At 42.6% G+C, this 17511-nt stretch overlaps 2 protein-coding genes across 4 annotated transcripts in view; one reads left to right on the top strand and one right to left on the bottom strand.

Moving 5' to 3' along the window:
• Positions 1-17511, top strand: part of DRC9 (dynein regulatory complex subunit 9) — a 200699-nt gene that overhangs the window by 79649 nt on the left and 103539 nt on the right. Inside the window, exon 1 of one of the 3 annotated variants that reach the window (XM_078668067.1) lies at positions 15816-15914. The exons of 1 other annotated variant lie outside the window; for it this stretch is intronic. The gene's annotated coding sequence lies outside the window, so the exon portion shown is untranslated. Of the gene's footprint in view, positions 1-15815; positions 15928-17511 lie in introns of those variants that run through there. One more of the 3 variants, XM_078668069.1, reaches the window with a different exon arrangement.
• On the bottom strand, positions 623-12593 carry RPL35A (ribosomal protein L35a). Its single transcript, XM_078667684.1, has 4 exons — positions 12551-12593; positions 10422-10574; positions 6945-7089; positions 623-680 (listed from the first exon to the last, which is right to left on the bottom strand). The coding sequence occupies exons 1-4, from the start codon at positions 12559-12561 to the stop codon at positions 657-659; spliced, it is 333 nt and encodes a 110-aa protein (XP_078523810.1). The 5' UTR covers positions 12562-12593; the 3' UTR covers positions 623-656.

Genomic DNA, 17511 nt, shown 5'->3' with positions numbered 1-17511 from the left:
CACACTCAAGCAGTCTCTTCCACCTTGCGTCAACCTCACTGGTTTATTTCCTGCCACCTCAGAGCAGTCACTTACCAATCCTCCTCCAGGCTGCCCTAAACCCCCATATACTACCCCAACCATGCCATAAGGACGCCTGGGTCACCTCACATCTTGCACGCAGTTAGCATCAATCTTCATTTAGCATCTCAGACACCACATTACACCAATGGTTCCAAAAAAGCCACACGTCTTTTAGACTGCAAGTACACCCACCACAAACGGTCCACATTCTCAGCCAGCCTGCTCCTGCTGGGGATCAGCGGGCTGCCCCAGCGTAAAGCACAGGCAAGGCGGGTTCAGTGCGTGGCACTCAATGGCCACAGTATGGAACACCGGCCCGGGTCTACTCTTACCTGGTTAATCCAGTAGATGATGCTGGAAACACACAAACGCCTCAAGTTGATCATGGCACTTTAGGCATGAGCTGCACCAGAATCTAAAACAATTTTCATATAAAAAAAGCCCATCAATTGAAAGTTCTCATGCAGTGTGACTAATGCACAATAAGATGGGGTTCATATAACAAAAAACTATCTTTACAAGAGACCAGTGCTGTAAAATAACCACCAATACAAGAATATGGAATTTTAGCACGATTTATTGTGATCAGCAATTCAGATCCTTGAAGGATACAGCATCTGCACAAAAACAAAACAAAAAAGGCAGGTTACAACACAATTACAAACGATTGAAATACAAACATACTAAATCGTAAAAACATATGAAAGCGAGGGCTCCAGGAAAGTCTGTTTTACTAGTTTTGGGACTAACGTGTGAACAACAACATTTAACAAACTGATAAAATTAATGGTAACAATTAACCCGTTCCACTGATCGCAAAGTACCAACTGGATAAACTAACTAGTACACCCACATCTCAGAAAACATACATTGTAGCACATCTGCAGCAGAGGGACAGCAAACGGTTCAGATCCCAGGGCGTATTTCCCAGAGTCCCGCACAAAAACCGAAGTCCTAATGAGACCCCCACCATCCTTCGGTAGTCCCAATATCTGCAACGATCATTATTACACAGGACACAAAGGGCGAACAAATTGACTGCAGGAGTCGCTCTTCTCACTACATCAGTATTATGCAAGATCCTCCAGGTAGCTGCGATTAGACACGTTAAAAATAAGCACCAACTCAAACACAATTACTTATTCTCGGATTTCTTTGCACTTAACAGTTGGGAGGTCTACCGCTCATTGCTAGTAAGTAAAGCAACAGGACAAAAGAAATAGAGCAACATGGTTTGATTTATGAAAAGTGCTGCAGTCAATTTTGTTTTTAAATCCTAATCATTTGTAAACTCAAAAGGGGTGCTCTTGAAGACTGAATTCATCCTACAACAGGCTCACTGTGTTATCACTTATGTTTTCAGATTTTTAGGTCTTGCCTGTAAAGAAGTGCAAGCGGTCTGGTGTCAAGACACCTATTGTGGGCTCCTGAAGTTCCATTCGGCTTACAGCCTGTTCAGTGCTTGCCACTGATAGGCTGGTCATTCATTTGCCCGCCTATTCAATGGTCTTTCCTGTCCCAGCTTGTGTTTGTCCCTCCTATAGAGCATATCTTTCTCACCATCCTTTTATTTGGCCGACTCACGTTTTTAACTGCTCGCCGATATTTTGGGAGAATCGCTTTACATTTTTTTGTTAAGCGCTCCATGGGCGTGCACGTTTTTTTTTTTAAATAAAAAAATCTGTTGCTTGTGCACTTTTCCTTTCAAATCCAAGCAGCCCCTCAATGAGCACTCGTTACCTACTTTTTCTCAAACCCATACCCCACCACATGCACTCTGCTGCTCCCCCCCCCTTAGAATGTCCATTGCTGCCTCCTTGACATGCAATTCTTCCAGCTGTTCTGTTGCTTTTCTCCTACTTAGTCGCTACCTTACTCACCGCAGTTATTACAAGGTTTTTTTTACGGGAAGGACACCGCTGCCGCCTGCGGTTAGGCTGCTGTTCTTTTATTAAAGTGCTTTGCACAAGTGACAATGGACTCATTTAGCACTGCAGGTGGTGTCCGCCCACTTAGATTGCTAAATACAAAACAATTAAAGTCATTTGCTCCCTGGCTGTCGGACGCGTGAAAAGCATTTTCATGCCTGCTGAAATATTGGTCTCACCCATACAGCGCAAGCACTCTTAGGCGAGAAGTACTGTTTACATTAAAATGGGCTTACAGCCCACCCATGGCATTCATTAAATGTTTTCATTGTCATTCATTTGCAATCTTTCTATTGCTTATCTTTCATAGGCTTACTTTCTTTTTTTGTTAGCTCCTCCCGGTAGAATGGACCAAATACACGTGTTCTGCCTCATCTGTTTGCATTGCACTGTATTTTTTTTTTACATCTATTTTGGTATTATCCCTGGACGTGCAGTGTATTTTCCTACCTTTTAACACAGGGATAGGCTTGTTATTTTCACTATACCTGCCATCTATTGACATTTCAGATACTTACACCTACAACTGTACTACACCACGCCACTAACTTATAGCTATGCCGGACAGCATTTATGCTGCGGCACAACATGGATAAAAACATTGGCAAAGCCAAAAGCTCACAGTTGCAAGACCTACTGGCTTTGCCAATGATATATCTTTTACTGCTCTAGGTTGCGTTCAACTTGGAACAGTAATAAACATTTTTAAATATTTGAAAATGGCAGCCATATGATGTCATATGCACATGCATGGCTGATGAAATGTAGGAGTCATCACGCTAGACCGTCATAGCATTATGGCGCATTCAACAAAGGCTGCACTGTTGGATGCGGTATAAAGACATGCTAGCAGTTTTGGGTGGGCAAAAAGAGATGAAGTTAAATATGATGGATGATTAAGAGTATTTATCAACATATACATTTATAATTTGTACAAAAGAAGTGACAGCTTACTGTCTAGATATAGTACCAGGCAGATTGGTAAAGATTAAGTACTCCTTGGGAGTAGTTTTATCCAAAGTGAGCAGACTGGGAATTTTAGTGTGATGGTTCCAGTAACAGAATGGAACAAATCTTACATACAGCACATTGAGTACATGGAGGTTGGGTTTAGTTAGATTTAGTTTGGCGGAGCACATGTTGCCAGGTTGGTAAGCTCCGATTACAGAAAGGTAGATGTGGAGGAGCGGTTTTCGGCTTTGAAGACTGGTTCAGTAACCTTTAGAGATCAGTTTATAGCTGAGAAGGGTACTGTGCATGGCTGGTGTGCATTGTTGCAAGAGCTCCAGTTACCAAAATGTATAACTATCTTGAATATAAAGGGGGGACGGGGGGGGGAGCACGTACTAGAGGAGTTAAGTTTAATAAAGAGAACTGGGGAGGGGATTGTCTTATCTGTCTGGAAGGATAGAGCAGAGTAAATGTACTATGTACTTGGGCAACGAAATGTTGCTGCATTGTTAGGAATGTTTTCATGTTGATTGAAAGGATAAAATGTACCTCTACGTTCCTGGAGGAGAACACCATCGTCATGGTGCTTGGGTGGGAGAAGAATGGATTATAGAGAAGTGGAGTGACACACGCTAAAGCAGTGGTAAAAGAAAAGACTTTGTTTTCGATGAATGTAATTTCAATTATTGAACCGCCATGCAGTAAGAGGGGCCCGTGATGCATTTGGAATGAGATGGAGAAAGTGGGAAACTATAGAAAGATTTGGGTGTAATCTGTGTAGAGATGATAAAAGAAGTGACATTACCAAGCGATAGAGTAGTGGAGTACTTGGGACTCCTGCACTTGTGAATAGATCTCAGCAGTACCCAACACAAGATGGTGCTACATATCTGAAGACGGAGGAAGAAAATATTTTATCATTCCTTGCACCCATTGTCCTTGGCATTTTCCGTCAGTGCAGTAGATTCCCATATCTACTGAAGTGGTAAATAAATGGTTACCTGTGCGAAAGGGGGGTCTTTTGGCAGCAAAGCGCAGCTATAGCTATACAATATTTGTATCTACGTCACGTGGTGTGGGAGAAGAAAAATTTAAAGTGCCGAAAGAGGAAGCAATGGACAGAATGAGAGCAATGGGGAGCAACACAACCAGTGGGGCAAGTAGAGACAAAAAGCACTAGAGAGCTAGCAAGTGAGGAGGCAGACAGCAACCTGGAGCACTCCGGGTGCAAGAACGGGGCTGGGGAGCAGCACACGAGGGAGAGATCCTAAAAACATGTTGGCTAATGGAGTGCTGAACAGTACTTCCTAATTATGAGTAGTGGAAGGCAACACGTCAGCCAATGAAAAGAACGGTAAAGAGGCGATTCTAAAACGAGAGGGGCAAACACATGAAGAGTAAGGTACACCACTGAATAATAGGCATGCAAGAACAACACCAGCCAAAGCCAACTAATGGTAGTAAGACCACTAAGTTTTGTATACAGTCCACAGTAGGCTTTCGTCCACAGATGCCTACTAGACGGCTTTTAGGTAAGACATGGAAAAGAAAACCTTGGCTTAAAGCAGCGGCAAAGCCAATAGGTCTCGCCAATTTGACCCACTGCCTGTGCACATTAAGAAGTGCAACACAGAGCAGTGGTTTTCTGGGGATGAACACAGCAAGGTAAACCACACGGGAGGTCAACACGGAGCAGGGGGGCAAGCACACAGGGGAGAGCAACATGGCATGATGGCGGTACGTGGTTTTGGGAGAGAAGCACATGGGACGCAGAGGGAGCGTACAACAGAGTGGGGGCGGGGTTATCCTGGGAGAGGACAGCACAAAAGGGAGAGAACTGGAACACACATGCACACTTGGGAGCGCTTAACCAAAAAGAATGTTACATAGAAGTGAGCAGGGAAAGAAAAGTCTGTCGAGCAAAATGATGGATAAGAATCTATGCTCCAGGGAGGGACAACAAGCTGGGACAAGTAAACCTACTGAATAAGAAACAAAGTATGAAAGAGAAAAAATAAAGGCAACCAATGGTAAGCCCACTGACAGTTTCAGTTAAGCCCATAGTGGGTCTTTCGCAAACTTTTAGCCTACACTATGCAAGAGCCAAGACCGAAAAATGATTGTCTCCAACACAGATTGCCAGAGCAGTCCCTGGCCCTAAATAGCATTACATTTTGGATGGCTTCGTGTGAAAGAGCAGAATACAATCGTGCACATTGAAGCTAACCAATGGTTGGCATGGGCAGACCCATTGCCTTACACCGTGTGCTGTAATAGCAGAAGAAAAGTTAATGATACAATGAAAGACCACAGGATGAAGAGGGCAGTCGGAAAGGCCCGAAAACATATAGACATACTCATACTCTTTAGGAAAATCAAAAAGGTCCTGGCCAACGTCAGACCTAAAATGTGGGTGCCAAAATGTAAGCAATAGAAGGATTCAAGGTATCCCCCAATCAAGAAGTTGCAAAGAAGATATGCTCCAATGATGTGAAACGTAAGAGGGAGGAAACCCATTGAACAAGAAACAAATGAGACTGACGAGAAATCCAATGAATGGAAACCAATAGGCTGACCCCAACCCACTGCAAGGATTATTGGTATAGTTCACCTATAGACCAAGGACGGGAGAGGGCTGAGTCTGTCACACTTCCATCTTGATACTCATTCACAAAAATAGTGTGGGACACAGACTGTCATGCCGGCAAGACAGTAGAATACATCCCTGGACCACTGATTGTTGAAAGTCCAAAAGGTATTTATTTATAGGATGCAATGACCCTTACTCACTAAGGTGGCACGCTTCTTCACTGGGTCATGCGCCATTTTGGGTGGGTTGCGCGATACACAACAGGCTCCGAACTGAGATTTTTGTTTTTCTTTTAAGAGATCTTTATGGTCTAGAACCCCCTGATTATTTAACTTTTTAACAATTGGACACTTACCGATAGCAATGTACAATTACATGTGGTAAGGAGATCCATTCTTTAATTATTTTCTTGTTCTTTTGCCACAGTAAGATTAAACTAAAGGTGAGACTGGATAGAAGCTAATCATCCGATGGGTGTACTCCATTCAGTGTCTGTTTTGTAAACCACAGTCTATTCATCGACCCTCTGAACTACTGTCTTAAATACATGGCTGTAGGACCTATTAACAATATTCACATGATTATGATAAGGGTCAGACTGACCCGTGTATTGCTTTGACCCGAAGAACATCAAGAGACCAATACATTCATTGTAGGTCTCAGGTCTGCATGCTTGAGACTAATTGGGGATTTACCATCACCCATAAACTTGTAGGCACCAGAAGGCACAGCACACATAATAGACAAGCACAAAATGCAAAAAATCATCTTTCATACTCATAGGTTCTGCAACAATTGGTGGCCCAGTGCCTTAACCTACCCCCTCGCGGCCACAACAATTGGATTGTTGTACCATTTTAGTGAATTGTATTATACCAAACAACTCTTCAACAATAGACAGCTAAAACATGACTGTAGGGGAGACCTAAAAAGGAAAATGCTCAGTGGCTATAGAGTCCCGACTCAGCGAAAAGCCTGGATGCACATCATACAACACAACATTCATAGATTGTATTCCAAGTGAACACACCCTCTGGCCAACCAAATAGTATTCAATATTACATCGGCATTTCTGTATAGGCTACTTAAGCGGCACATACAAGAGCCTCGCCAAGAATGTTAAGACATAACAGAGCAGCATGCCACATTAGATCTCAAAACGACATCACTTAACATACCATGTATGAAGTGCCATCACGGCCCTACAAACCAAGTGAACCAACACTATAGCCCGAACAAACTAGATTTCACAGTACTCATTCAGCAGAAAAACAGATTTTGCGGGTCTCATAGGATCCAAGTGAACAAAAAAATTAAGTCACCTCAGCCTGGCACACAAGCCCTTAAGAGACAATAAAGAGGATGAAGTTATGGTTTGAAAACCTAGAAAAACAAGGGCGAAATACACTCACCACTCTGATCCTGTGCCCCATGGCCTTGGCGGGAAGGTTGCTGCGGAACTTGGCACGGACCATGCCACTGTTACCATGGGCGCGAGTTACCTTTCCCCAGATCACACGAGTTTTGTTGGGTTTGCCACCAGGAGTTACGGTGTTGCTGAAAAAGTAACGTACAAAAAATTACACCTAGTTTCATCCAAGTACGAAGACATGGGTAATGAACCACAAAGCGCCAAAAGGTTGATGCCCAGCTAATAAAACACTAAGGATATAAAGCAACATAATAGCATAACCAGATAATACAAGTATCTTTAACCGACAAGGGCAATGGAGATCCCAATAAAGAATACATTCTACTGCAACATGCATACTTCAGTCTGACGATGGGAGGTTTGAAATGCCCAATTCTTTATTCTGATATCAGTTACTATAGAACAGACTGGTGTGCTGTTTTTTTTCCTCTTCAATGGGCGAACCTGTGGGGTATTAACCTCTTTAACTGATGCCAATGTCTTACACCTGTGTCAAACCCTAACAAATCGCGCTTGATTAAAGCTGTACCATTGCAACTACAATGCAGACGCTATCAACTGCGAGGATCTGGGTGTAATATAAGTTATGGCTATGGGGCCTTATTGTGGAGCACACTCTAAGATACCCTCTTGGGTCCAGTCAGTATCATGTGCTCAACACAGTAGCTGTGGACGCGTTAAGGCTTGACAAAGTAACTTGGTGTGAAACATTTAACAGCAACAAACTAAATAAAAAATCACACCAATAAAAAGACATCAACAATTTATAAAAATAAAGCGTATAATGAGTTTTGGGAGACCTCTATTACTAAAATCTACTGGAGGGTTCCGGAGATCAATTTTAGAACGTAATCAATTTTAAACGCAACTGCAAAAAAGCTTTAATCAAGAAAAAGTTTGTAAGCTTTCCAAACTTTAGAAAAGTTAGTGCGGGTAGTAAGGCCCAAGCTGAGCCACCAAATTCAACAGGGACGAGGTCTAGGGGGGCAATGTGGATGTTTTGGAATGTTACCTGGCCACCAGAGTGTTTTAGAGCAAGTTTCAAACTCTACAGCACCCCTGCCATACAAGTCGATGGAGTGTTCCGGATGCCGAGGGATGCAAGCAAAGATGATTCAGCTGTGGTGTGGTTGAGGGGGTTATTCTTCAGACCAAGGGTATCGTGGGGCAAATTCGGCCACGGAAGTCAGGATCCCTAGAAGTTCTCTACTTTGCAGTAGTCGGGCAGCCAATACGGCACAGCTGGTCTTGCAGTCCCACAGTTAGATGCAGATTCTTTGGTGGGGAATGGTGTCCTGTAAGTGCAACAAATCCAGACTTTGATAGCACTCCCAGGCCCAGCAGAAGCAGGTGCAAGATTTGGATCTCCGTCCCTTTATAGAGGCAGGCAGCGGCAAAAAGTCTGTGGTGCTACCAACTTGCCAGTTTGGGCTCTTTCAGCTCTTGTCCTGGAGCTGGTTCCAAGAGATAGACTGATTCTCCGAGTCACTGCTGTTGGTGAAGGCAGGAAATCAACTTCTCTGTAAGAGGAGCCTCAGGCACAGTCCAGTCTCACTAGTCCAAAAGTGCAGCAGGTGTAGTCTTCGTGACTGTGCAGCTTCTCTTTGTACAGGTAAACGGCAGCCCTCCTTTCATCCTCTTCACCAGTGTGAACTGACTGGCAGGGTGGCATACTTATCCCAGGAAAGTGCAGTGAGGTGGAACCACACGATAACTACCCAATGGGCTACTGGGTCCCCTCCTCTCCAGTGACGAAGTTCCTGTGATGTGTGGCATCTGGCTATCCCACAGTGTCCCATTTTCAGGATGGCACGACTCTTCTTTGGTCACAAGGAACAGGGTAGCCACACTAATGGTGTGGCCACCAGTAGGCTATGCGCCCAAGGAAAAACCAGTTTGGACACATACTTCCCTTCCTTGGCTCACTCTAATTATCGCCAGGAACCCTGCTCAGCTGTGTTGTCACAAGTAGGCCTTCAAAGGCGGCTTCACCTTTGAAGCCTGCCTTTTGGGCTAACACACTGAGTGATCATCCTGGGAGAGGTGACACCACGCTCTGCGGCAATTGACTTTGCTCTCGGGCCTGGGCGTCGTTCGAACATCTCTCCAGGCGGTCAGAAACCAGTCTGTGTCAGTGCCTTTGAGAGGCCACTGGACTAGATGGAGTGCAGAGTGGAACCTTTTTAAAAGTTGGTTAACTTTAATAGTGAATTTAAATCTGGACTGGGAATCAGGTCAGATTTAATGTCACAATTAATTTGATACTTTACTTGACCTTGTTGGGTAGACCAATTTACCGTTAGCTGGGCTGGAGTGCCAGCTGGTAACCATGTGTTAGCCAGTGGGGCTACTAACATTTCCATAGCAAAAAGACAACTTAGAAGTGTTGCTATCAAGCAATATCGAAAATCATAAGTCTCACTTAATATACAGCTCTCTGCCATAAGGCTCCATAGGCATTCCTTAGAGAAGACTTACATATATCCTTAAGGAAGTGGTGGCTTTGCAGTTGGGTGTATTGGAAAAGTTAAACTAGCAGTGTAAAACTGCCCCGTCCGTCTGCAGTAGCAGACTGTGGTCCATTTTGTCTGTCACATGCAGGGTGGCAGAAAGAGCTGCAGCTCTGAGTGAAAACTCTGCTTTACATGCCCTTTGTACCTTATACTAGTGACTTATAAATAAACCAGTACTTGTCAATTGGGTGTATCCAATTTAACAGTTTTTGTATAGGGTTGGAACACTGGCACTGAGGTCTGGTTAGCAGGCCTCAGTGTACTTTCAAGAGACCAAAAACCAGCCAAAATTGTGTGGGTGAACATTTAAATAGAGCCATTTCCTTACATGAACATGTGCCCCGCTTGACAACTAAAGAAATTCTATCAAATAAGATGCTACTAACTAGATACCTGAATAAGTCCAGATACAAAAAGTTGCATGACAGAGAGCTGACCAGGGTACAACTAATCTACTTATTCATGCCCAAATGTAAGTAAACAAACAATGCCACTTCACATAAGAACCAAGAAGAGTATCTTCTTCCTATTTTAGTCACAAATTATTCAATGTTACTTCCCATCAGTCGGAGGATTTAGTGGGAGCAGACAGGTCAACCACTAGCTCATTTTCTCTGTACTTAATCTACAGAATAATATGCTCCCAAAAATTAAGACATGGGTATGGAACCAACTTAACACACCACTGAAGAGGTTTAATAAAATAAAAAAATGCACATTTGTATAATTTCTCACAGGCAATTAATTCACACTCAGAATTAAATTGCACCCTGTCTCAAAACCAATGTACAGACAAACAGCTATATGCACAGCACGTTTCTTAACTACCACCTAGCAGAGGAAGCATTTAATCAAGTGCATGAGCAGCCATAAACGAACTAAAATGTGATTAAGCTAGCACACGGCGAAGCACAACTATAATCATAATCATATAAAACACTCACTTCTTGGCTTTGTACACGTATGCGCATCGCTTGCCCAAGTAGAATTCTGTCTCATCTCGTGCATAAACCCCCTCGATTTTTAGAAGAGCGGTGTGCTCCCTCTGGTTTCGGAGACCACGTTTGTAGCCAGCAAAAATGGCCTTACTCCACAATCTGAAATGTGAGGCAAATAAGTATTTAAGACAACAAAATTAAAACCATTTTTGAGCAGATACCATTCATTAGCCACACAAGATTCTAAAATGAATCATAGCACCGTGAAACTAGATGAATGATAAGCATTGAGATCCAACGAATGTCAGAGCCAAGTTAGTAAAGTAATATCACTGCTGCCATCGTTTGCACACTTCTATCTAATACACGATTCGATTCAAATAACTTTATTTCGGTTCCACAAAGGAATCATAAAAGTATACATCAATAAAAGATACAATTTATGACAAAACACCATGATACATTTTTACATATTTCATATTTTTCAATACGTTAAGATCTCGTCATGGAAAACTGAATCAAATTTATCAATAAACCAACATAAAAACATTTTATAAACATTTCCCACCCACATTCTATTTCAGTATCGGTTTCTAATGATAAGAGCTATCTAATGAAACCAAGTACAGCGTTACAAATGTTTGGGGTTGACAAAGATAATAGATATTCATAACCCTCTTTGTAATAACATGATCCAAAGGATAGTAATAGTGGTCTAATAAAAGTGTTTCTTGGGACCTTATACAGAGCACAAAAAAGAATAAGGTGCAGAGTATTTTGAGAAACCTTATCGTTACAGGGGCAGAGAGGTAAAAAAGGAAGTGCAGAGTATTAATGCGAAACCTTATCAAATAGAAACGCCATTGCGTATTGGTAATATATGATAGATAAAAAGGTCGCAGCAATTTGCCCCTGACACGTAATACATGTTCACTGTTCCTTAAGGTGCCCAAATTAGAACCATAAGCATTTTTAATAATTAACTTTGCATCCTTACTGATCATGTCAGGGTTTTCAAACATACTACCTAAGCCAATCTTATAAAGGGTATCCCTAACATATCGGAGCCATGGTATCTCCCTATAATGGTCAAGTTTAAGGCAATCTTGTAAGATATCTTTTGTCAGTTTCAAATCATCAGATTGCCAAACTTTAGACCATAATAGTAATGGTGCTACATGTATGATATCACTAACAAACTCTATGCCAACCTCCCCATGGCAGAGACTGTTCGACATACCCAGTGGGACAGATAGGAGACGTTTTATAACTTGTTCTCCATAATCTGTAACTTTTCACAATTTTGTGACCCCCAAACTCCAGCACCAAAAGTAATAGAGACACACTTTGCTTTATACAAAGATATTATTTCTGCTATTCGCCGTTGTCCCAGTTTACTGGCAAAACGAAAAAGAGCTTCAATTGATTGTGTAACCTTTTTGGACCCGAGCTAATATCAAGGGTTCCCAATTCATTTTTTTATTAAAAAGGTTACCCAAATAATTAAAGTTATCAACTTTCACTATAATTGAGTCCTTCACCATATACCTGCGGATTTTAACACTTTTCGGGCCGCAAGTCATGGCAAATGATTTCGTGAAATTGACCCTAAGATCTAAATTTTCCATAAATGTATCAAAAGCATTCAGACAAATCTGCATGCTACTGGAAGTAAGGGTCATTAGAACAGTGTCGTCTGCATAAGACAACATTGGAATTCTTTTGCCATTAATCTGTGGAAAGTCAGCACCAGTTTCTAACAGAAAACTTTCTAATCCATTAGTATAAACCAGAAATAAAAAGGGAGCTAAAATACATCCCTGACGGACACCTTCAGTGGATAATATAGGTTTAGTCTTCTCCCCACCAGGGCCCATATCTAATTCTCACTGTAGTGGCGGCATGGAGCCTGCGGAGCAAGGTAACCAAAGGCTCCTCAAACCCCATAGACTCCATCATCCGCCATAGCTTACCCCTACATACAGTGTCAAAAGAACTGGACAAGCACTAATACACACAAACAGCCTCTCTATCTTTCGTTCCAGAAGTGCATCCAAGCACGTCGACATGGTTCAAGAGACTAAAAACAAATGCACAACCACTTTATTTGGATGACAAAGTTGGTGATGTCCTACCTTCCAGACATTCTGTAACTTTATAGTCCGGCTGTTGACAGCCCTGTAGAAAAAGGAGATAAGAAAAAACCGCTCATTAGGAGAGAACAAGAGACGTACAGCTCCTCAAGACACAGTACTCAACTACGAGACAAGACAGTTTGAATACTGCAGTAAACAGCTTACAAGAACAGGGATACTAGGACCCTAGATTTTTAGGATCTAAGCACCTATCTTTAAACCATTCAAGTTATGATAACACGTTGTAATAAGAAAGGCAGTTAATCGAAAGCAGAATTCTTAAATGGTCTATTAACTGCTGTAACACAGAGTGCAGAAAGAAGTGAACAAACACAGGAAGAGCCCAGCAAAATGCCTAGCTTTGAAATGGATCAATGAAATGAGGCCAGCAACAGCATGCAATCGTGTCATATATACCTATTCACGAAAACATGTGGAGCACACCACTCTCCCAAAAGGGGATCTTCAAAAACACTGCTACTGAAACAAAACATTAAATACAGAACTGGGAACAGCATTACGAATTCCACACAGATCTGCTGTTCTGCATCTACAGGAGGAATACGACATTCAGCCACTAAAGGACTAGAAGCGGGGAACCAAAACTTAATCTAACTGACCACAAGTCACACCACTGATGCAGGAAGCTGTGCTAGAATGCACTGAGAAATACTTTCATTATCAGCGTCAAAAATAGTCTAGATTTTGTGGTATTGTATCAATGTCTGGATGAAGAGACTGCAGAGCTGAGAGACAAGGTTTTGGAGTAATTTACATGCCCCAGGTCCGAATGTTCTTATCAGGTGGTAGTCACGGCCTTGTAGACACTAAGGAACATGGTCAGATTTTAATAGCAGATCAGCACTGGGTCCGGAAACTGCATGGATGGAACCTGTTAAGTAAGGGCTAGTTTGGACAAAGAAGAGGTGGGCAGCAATTGTTACACAGGACATTAGGTTAAGTGAAGAAGTGTCTAGTACAGACCATATGACCGTGGGGCAAGTCGGGAAGGATGAAGTCACATCAGTGGGTGTGTTGTCAATGATGCAGACAGATATGGTAAAGTTTAAAGTGTCAGTCAAGACAGTGGTAGGTGATATAGAACAGAGTTAGTAAATGAGAGGCATTGTAAAATGGGGTTGGTTCGAGGGTGTCAGGAGGTTTTAAGACCGGAATGGTAGATGAAAAATACACCTTGGATGAAGGTATAAAAGATGTAGATTCATGGTCTGAAGACGTAAAACTGGTTTAGGGTCCACAAACACAACTTTGTGCTACGGCAGAGGCACAGAGGACCCCAAAAATAATATGTTAAGTGAGTCCAGCCTTCTCTCTCCAGATACAAAAATGCACAATCCAGACCCCCAGTAAGTGGATCCCACCATCCTTACTGCTATAGAGCTTCCTCACACACCATGCATGTACCACAAAGTCTACACACACCAGCACTGTAGTGGTCAGAGCTAAGGAATGAGCAAGTACACAGAAGCGGAACTTTACACATATGTGTTAGCGTGCCTCTGTTCCAGTGGCTTGGATAAAAAGGTCTGGTCATACTAATAATTCTTAATACCTAGTACACTGCCACAGCTCTCTTTGTACTAAACCTACAACTGAAACAGTAATCCGCTGTCACCAAATACAAGTCCAGGACCTACTCATGAAGGGGAAAAGCCAGGGTAGGGTGTTGTTGAGGGATCAACAAACATAAGAGCAGGAGAAGAAAACCAGGGTAACAGAGGTGACAAGAAAATGCATTGTGATGGAGTGTTGAAAGAAAAAGTATATTTCCTGGAGGGAAGTAGAAGTATGATACAGGCCCTCAGATCAAAAGAGTGAGCAAAGAAAATAAGCTCCATGGGTGGAAGAAACACATTAAGAGCAATTAAAGGCATCTAGAATTCGGTAAGAAAGTTGGAGAAACAAATATATCCAATAGTAAGGAAGGGGCGGGATCAAAGTCCAATGTTTTTTATGGTCCATAAGCGGTCTTGCACAAACAGTTTGAAAGTGTCTGAGAGGAGACATTTCGGTCTACTAACTGACGTCGCTGTCATAGGTCAACCACTGCAGGAATTAACTTCGGAGGCACAAGTCATAACAGACCGCCAGCACCAAAGGCTCGCTAACAGACGCAACCAGCACATGCAACGACTTGCAGCAGGCCCCACGCGTGGCAAGCCAGTGCCATCCTCTACTCTGCAAACACAACACAGAAGGCTTTGCAGATCCCCGGCAGGGTCCCACTTCCCATCCACTCAATATCCCCACCATCCTGGGCTCCTCGGACCCGGCTGCAGAGTTCCCGGATCCCTGGTGAGCCCACTAAATCACAACAGTCAAAATGTCCAACCTCTACCCGCCTGACCTGCAAAAACCAAGATATTAATGCCCACCAATGCTCGCACTCACCGCAACCAGTTTCCAAGATGGAGGGAAAAAGAAGGAAGAGAGCGGGGCATGCTGGGAGATGAGAGCGACGGCTTCTGCCATAGACAGAGGCGAAGGACTAAAAACAAGACTATTCGCGCGGCCGCCATCTTGGACTAATGAACTTCCTAAAGATAACATGTTAATTTGTAAAAGAAAACAGTAACAATAATAATAAGGCGAAAAGTACATTTATTAAAAAAGCAGTTACGCTTGAATTAAATTGCGCTTGAATTAAATACGTTTATAAAATGCTTCTATACTTGAGTGGAAATTAGATGTTTGGCTAGTATGTTGTTGCTTCCTACACAGAACATCGATGCTATCAACGTTGGACAATGCCTCCTCATGGATCACCGAGAAACAGCAGTAAAATACCATATGAATAACTTGTTAGTGAAATGGTATTAGAAGTCTTGCTAATTTATTTTCACAACACTGGCAACACATTGTTTAAAAACATTCAGTTTTATCCGAACTGCAATAAAAGTAAACATTTGCAAATATAAAAGTTGTTTCAAAACGGTTACAAATGTACTTACCTTTTTAATTAGAGTCGAGACAAGCATCCAGTTCGCTGGTATGTCTTTTATGTCTACTAACTTTGGTTCCTCTTGCAATACTGGTGCACCCAGGCCAAGATGGCTTCCTTGCCTGGGCTTAAACCGTTCACGTGTCCCCTTTCTATGTCTATTGCCAACTCATCAAGCGTTTATAATAATAACTGGATCAACCGGTTAAATAAATCATTATTGGAGTGAAAAGCCACACTTTAGTGTTTATGGCATGCATCCCTGTTCCAGGCTTCATAGAAGCCCTCGCGTATCTGAGCAGGCACTCTCGGGGCAGCCCATACCAAGGACCCCGCAGGTCTTCCCGTTGCCATGGCTAAAAGACGCATATGGAGGGTTCAGCTGAGAGGAGAGAAGCCACGGTGAGCAGATGATGTACTGTATATTTATTTATATAACTAGTGGTGAATGCCCCACAACATATTGTCCAATCCTACTATTTGCATGTTGCCTCAAACAATTACAGACATATGGAACGGTACCATGTCGTGCTTGCATAGTCTTTATGGGTGTCACTGGGCACGAAGGACTGGTCACTCACATAAACACAGCATGCAGAAGGGTACATTTGAGAAAGCCTATGCTTATATGCATTATTTCATTAAGACAGATCCACTGGAATGTAATGTGAATATTGTTTCAGATAGAAACAAAAGCAGTGTTACATTGAAGCACCCCCCCCCCCTTACCTTTGTTATGCTCCTGTTTTTTGTTTGTTGTGAAATGAAGATCAGTGGCAAGGGAGTCTTCATACATCGGAGGTAACATATGGCAAGTAAGAAAACACTGTAGTGAGTAAAGGCGTATTTTGTAAAAACAGAATTATAACAGAAAAATATACTTACCTTCCTTTAAAGCTTTATCCAGGGCACAAGTCGTAAAAAAAAGAAGTGGGGGGGACGCTGTCACCGGAAGTGATGTCACAACAGGAAGTGACGCCACGAAAGGTGCCGAGCTCCTCATCCCAGAGAGGCCAAAGAGTGAAGTCCAGCTGTTTGGCAGGGGGGACGGTGTCCCCTGGTAAAATAAGTGGGGGGACGCCGTCCACCCACGTGGTACCCCGACGCGAGCCCTGGCCTTATCTGGTAAAGACTCTACCTAGCCACAGATTCCTTACCTAAGTCTGGAGAAAATTACCCTTCACGGAAGGGATCTAACACTTGTGCAGACTACCACAGTGAGGCTTCATTGACTTTAAACGCCATGGTTGGTGAAGGGACATTTCTATGCATCATTGCTAGCCATTTCTCATGCATTGTAAAATAAAATTTCCTGAATCGGTCCTCAACACTTCTTTGCTTACCAACTGGCAAGCATTCTAACAGGGAACATGTTGCAGTGCCAAAGTCACTAAAATTGTCGCCTAGCCTACTCTCGAGGAGATGTTTCACATCTACACCAATTATCCTGAACACTTGGTAGGCAGGGGTGTTTTCAGACTCTAGTTGTTTGATTATGCCCACTACAGCAGTCATGTTTTCCTGTAAAAATCGAAGAATGCATTAGAGTGTACTTTTTTTCACAGCAGGTGAGTGGCTTTTGTTAGGAGGAGGCGCCAATTGTAATTGTAATTTATATTTATATTTATATAGCGCCTTATCACCAACGGTCTCTAAGCTTGAGCTTTATAGTTGGGTGGTCTTCATGTGGCCTAGCATGTGGGCCTGTTGAAAAAGACAGTAGGCATGCAGAGAGGAAGGGTTAGAGCTAGGATGACTGGGGCAGATCGCTATGCATGGTAGTGATGTGAAACTGTACACGCAAAAAGTAAATTCCTGAGTGACATTGTTACAGTAGTTGCAAATAGGTAAGACAGGTGTATATGACGAATAGTTTCAGAGGTTAAAGTAGGGAGGATTTATTGGTAACTACATCCCTAAGCTTTTTTAATTTCACAAAATCCGTAGTTATATTTGGTGTCAAAAAACAACTGTTCCTGCAACTTTAATGTCCACTTTC

This window comes from Lissotriton helveticus, chromosome 11, assembly GCF_964261635.1.
Source record: "Lissotriton helveticus chromosome 11, aLisHel1.1, whole genome shotgun sequence".
NCBI classification, from domain to species: domain Eukaryota; kingdom Metazoa; phylum Chordata; class Amphibia; order Caudata; family Salamandridae; genus Lissotriton; species Lissotriton helveticus.
Note: the sequence above shows the minus strand (reverse complement) of the source record. Positions and strands in the feature narration are given on the sequence as shown.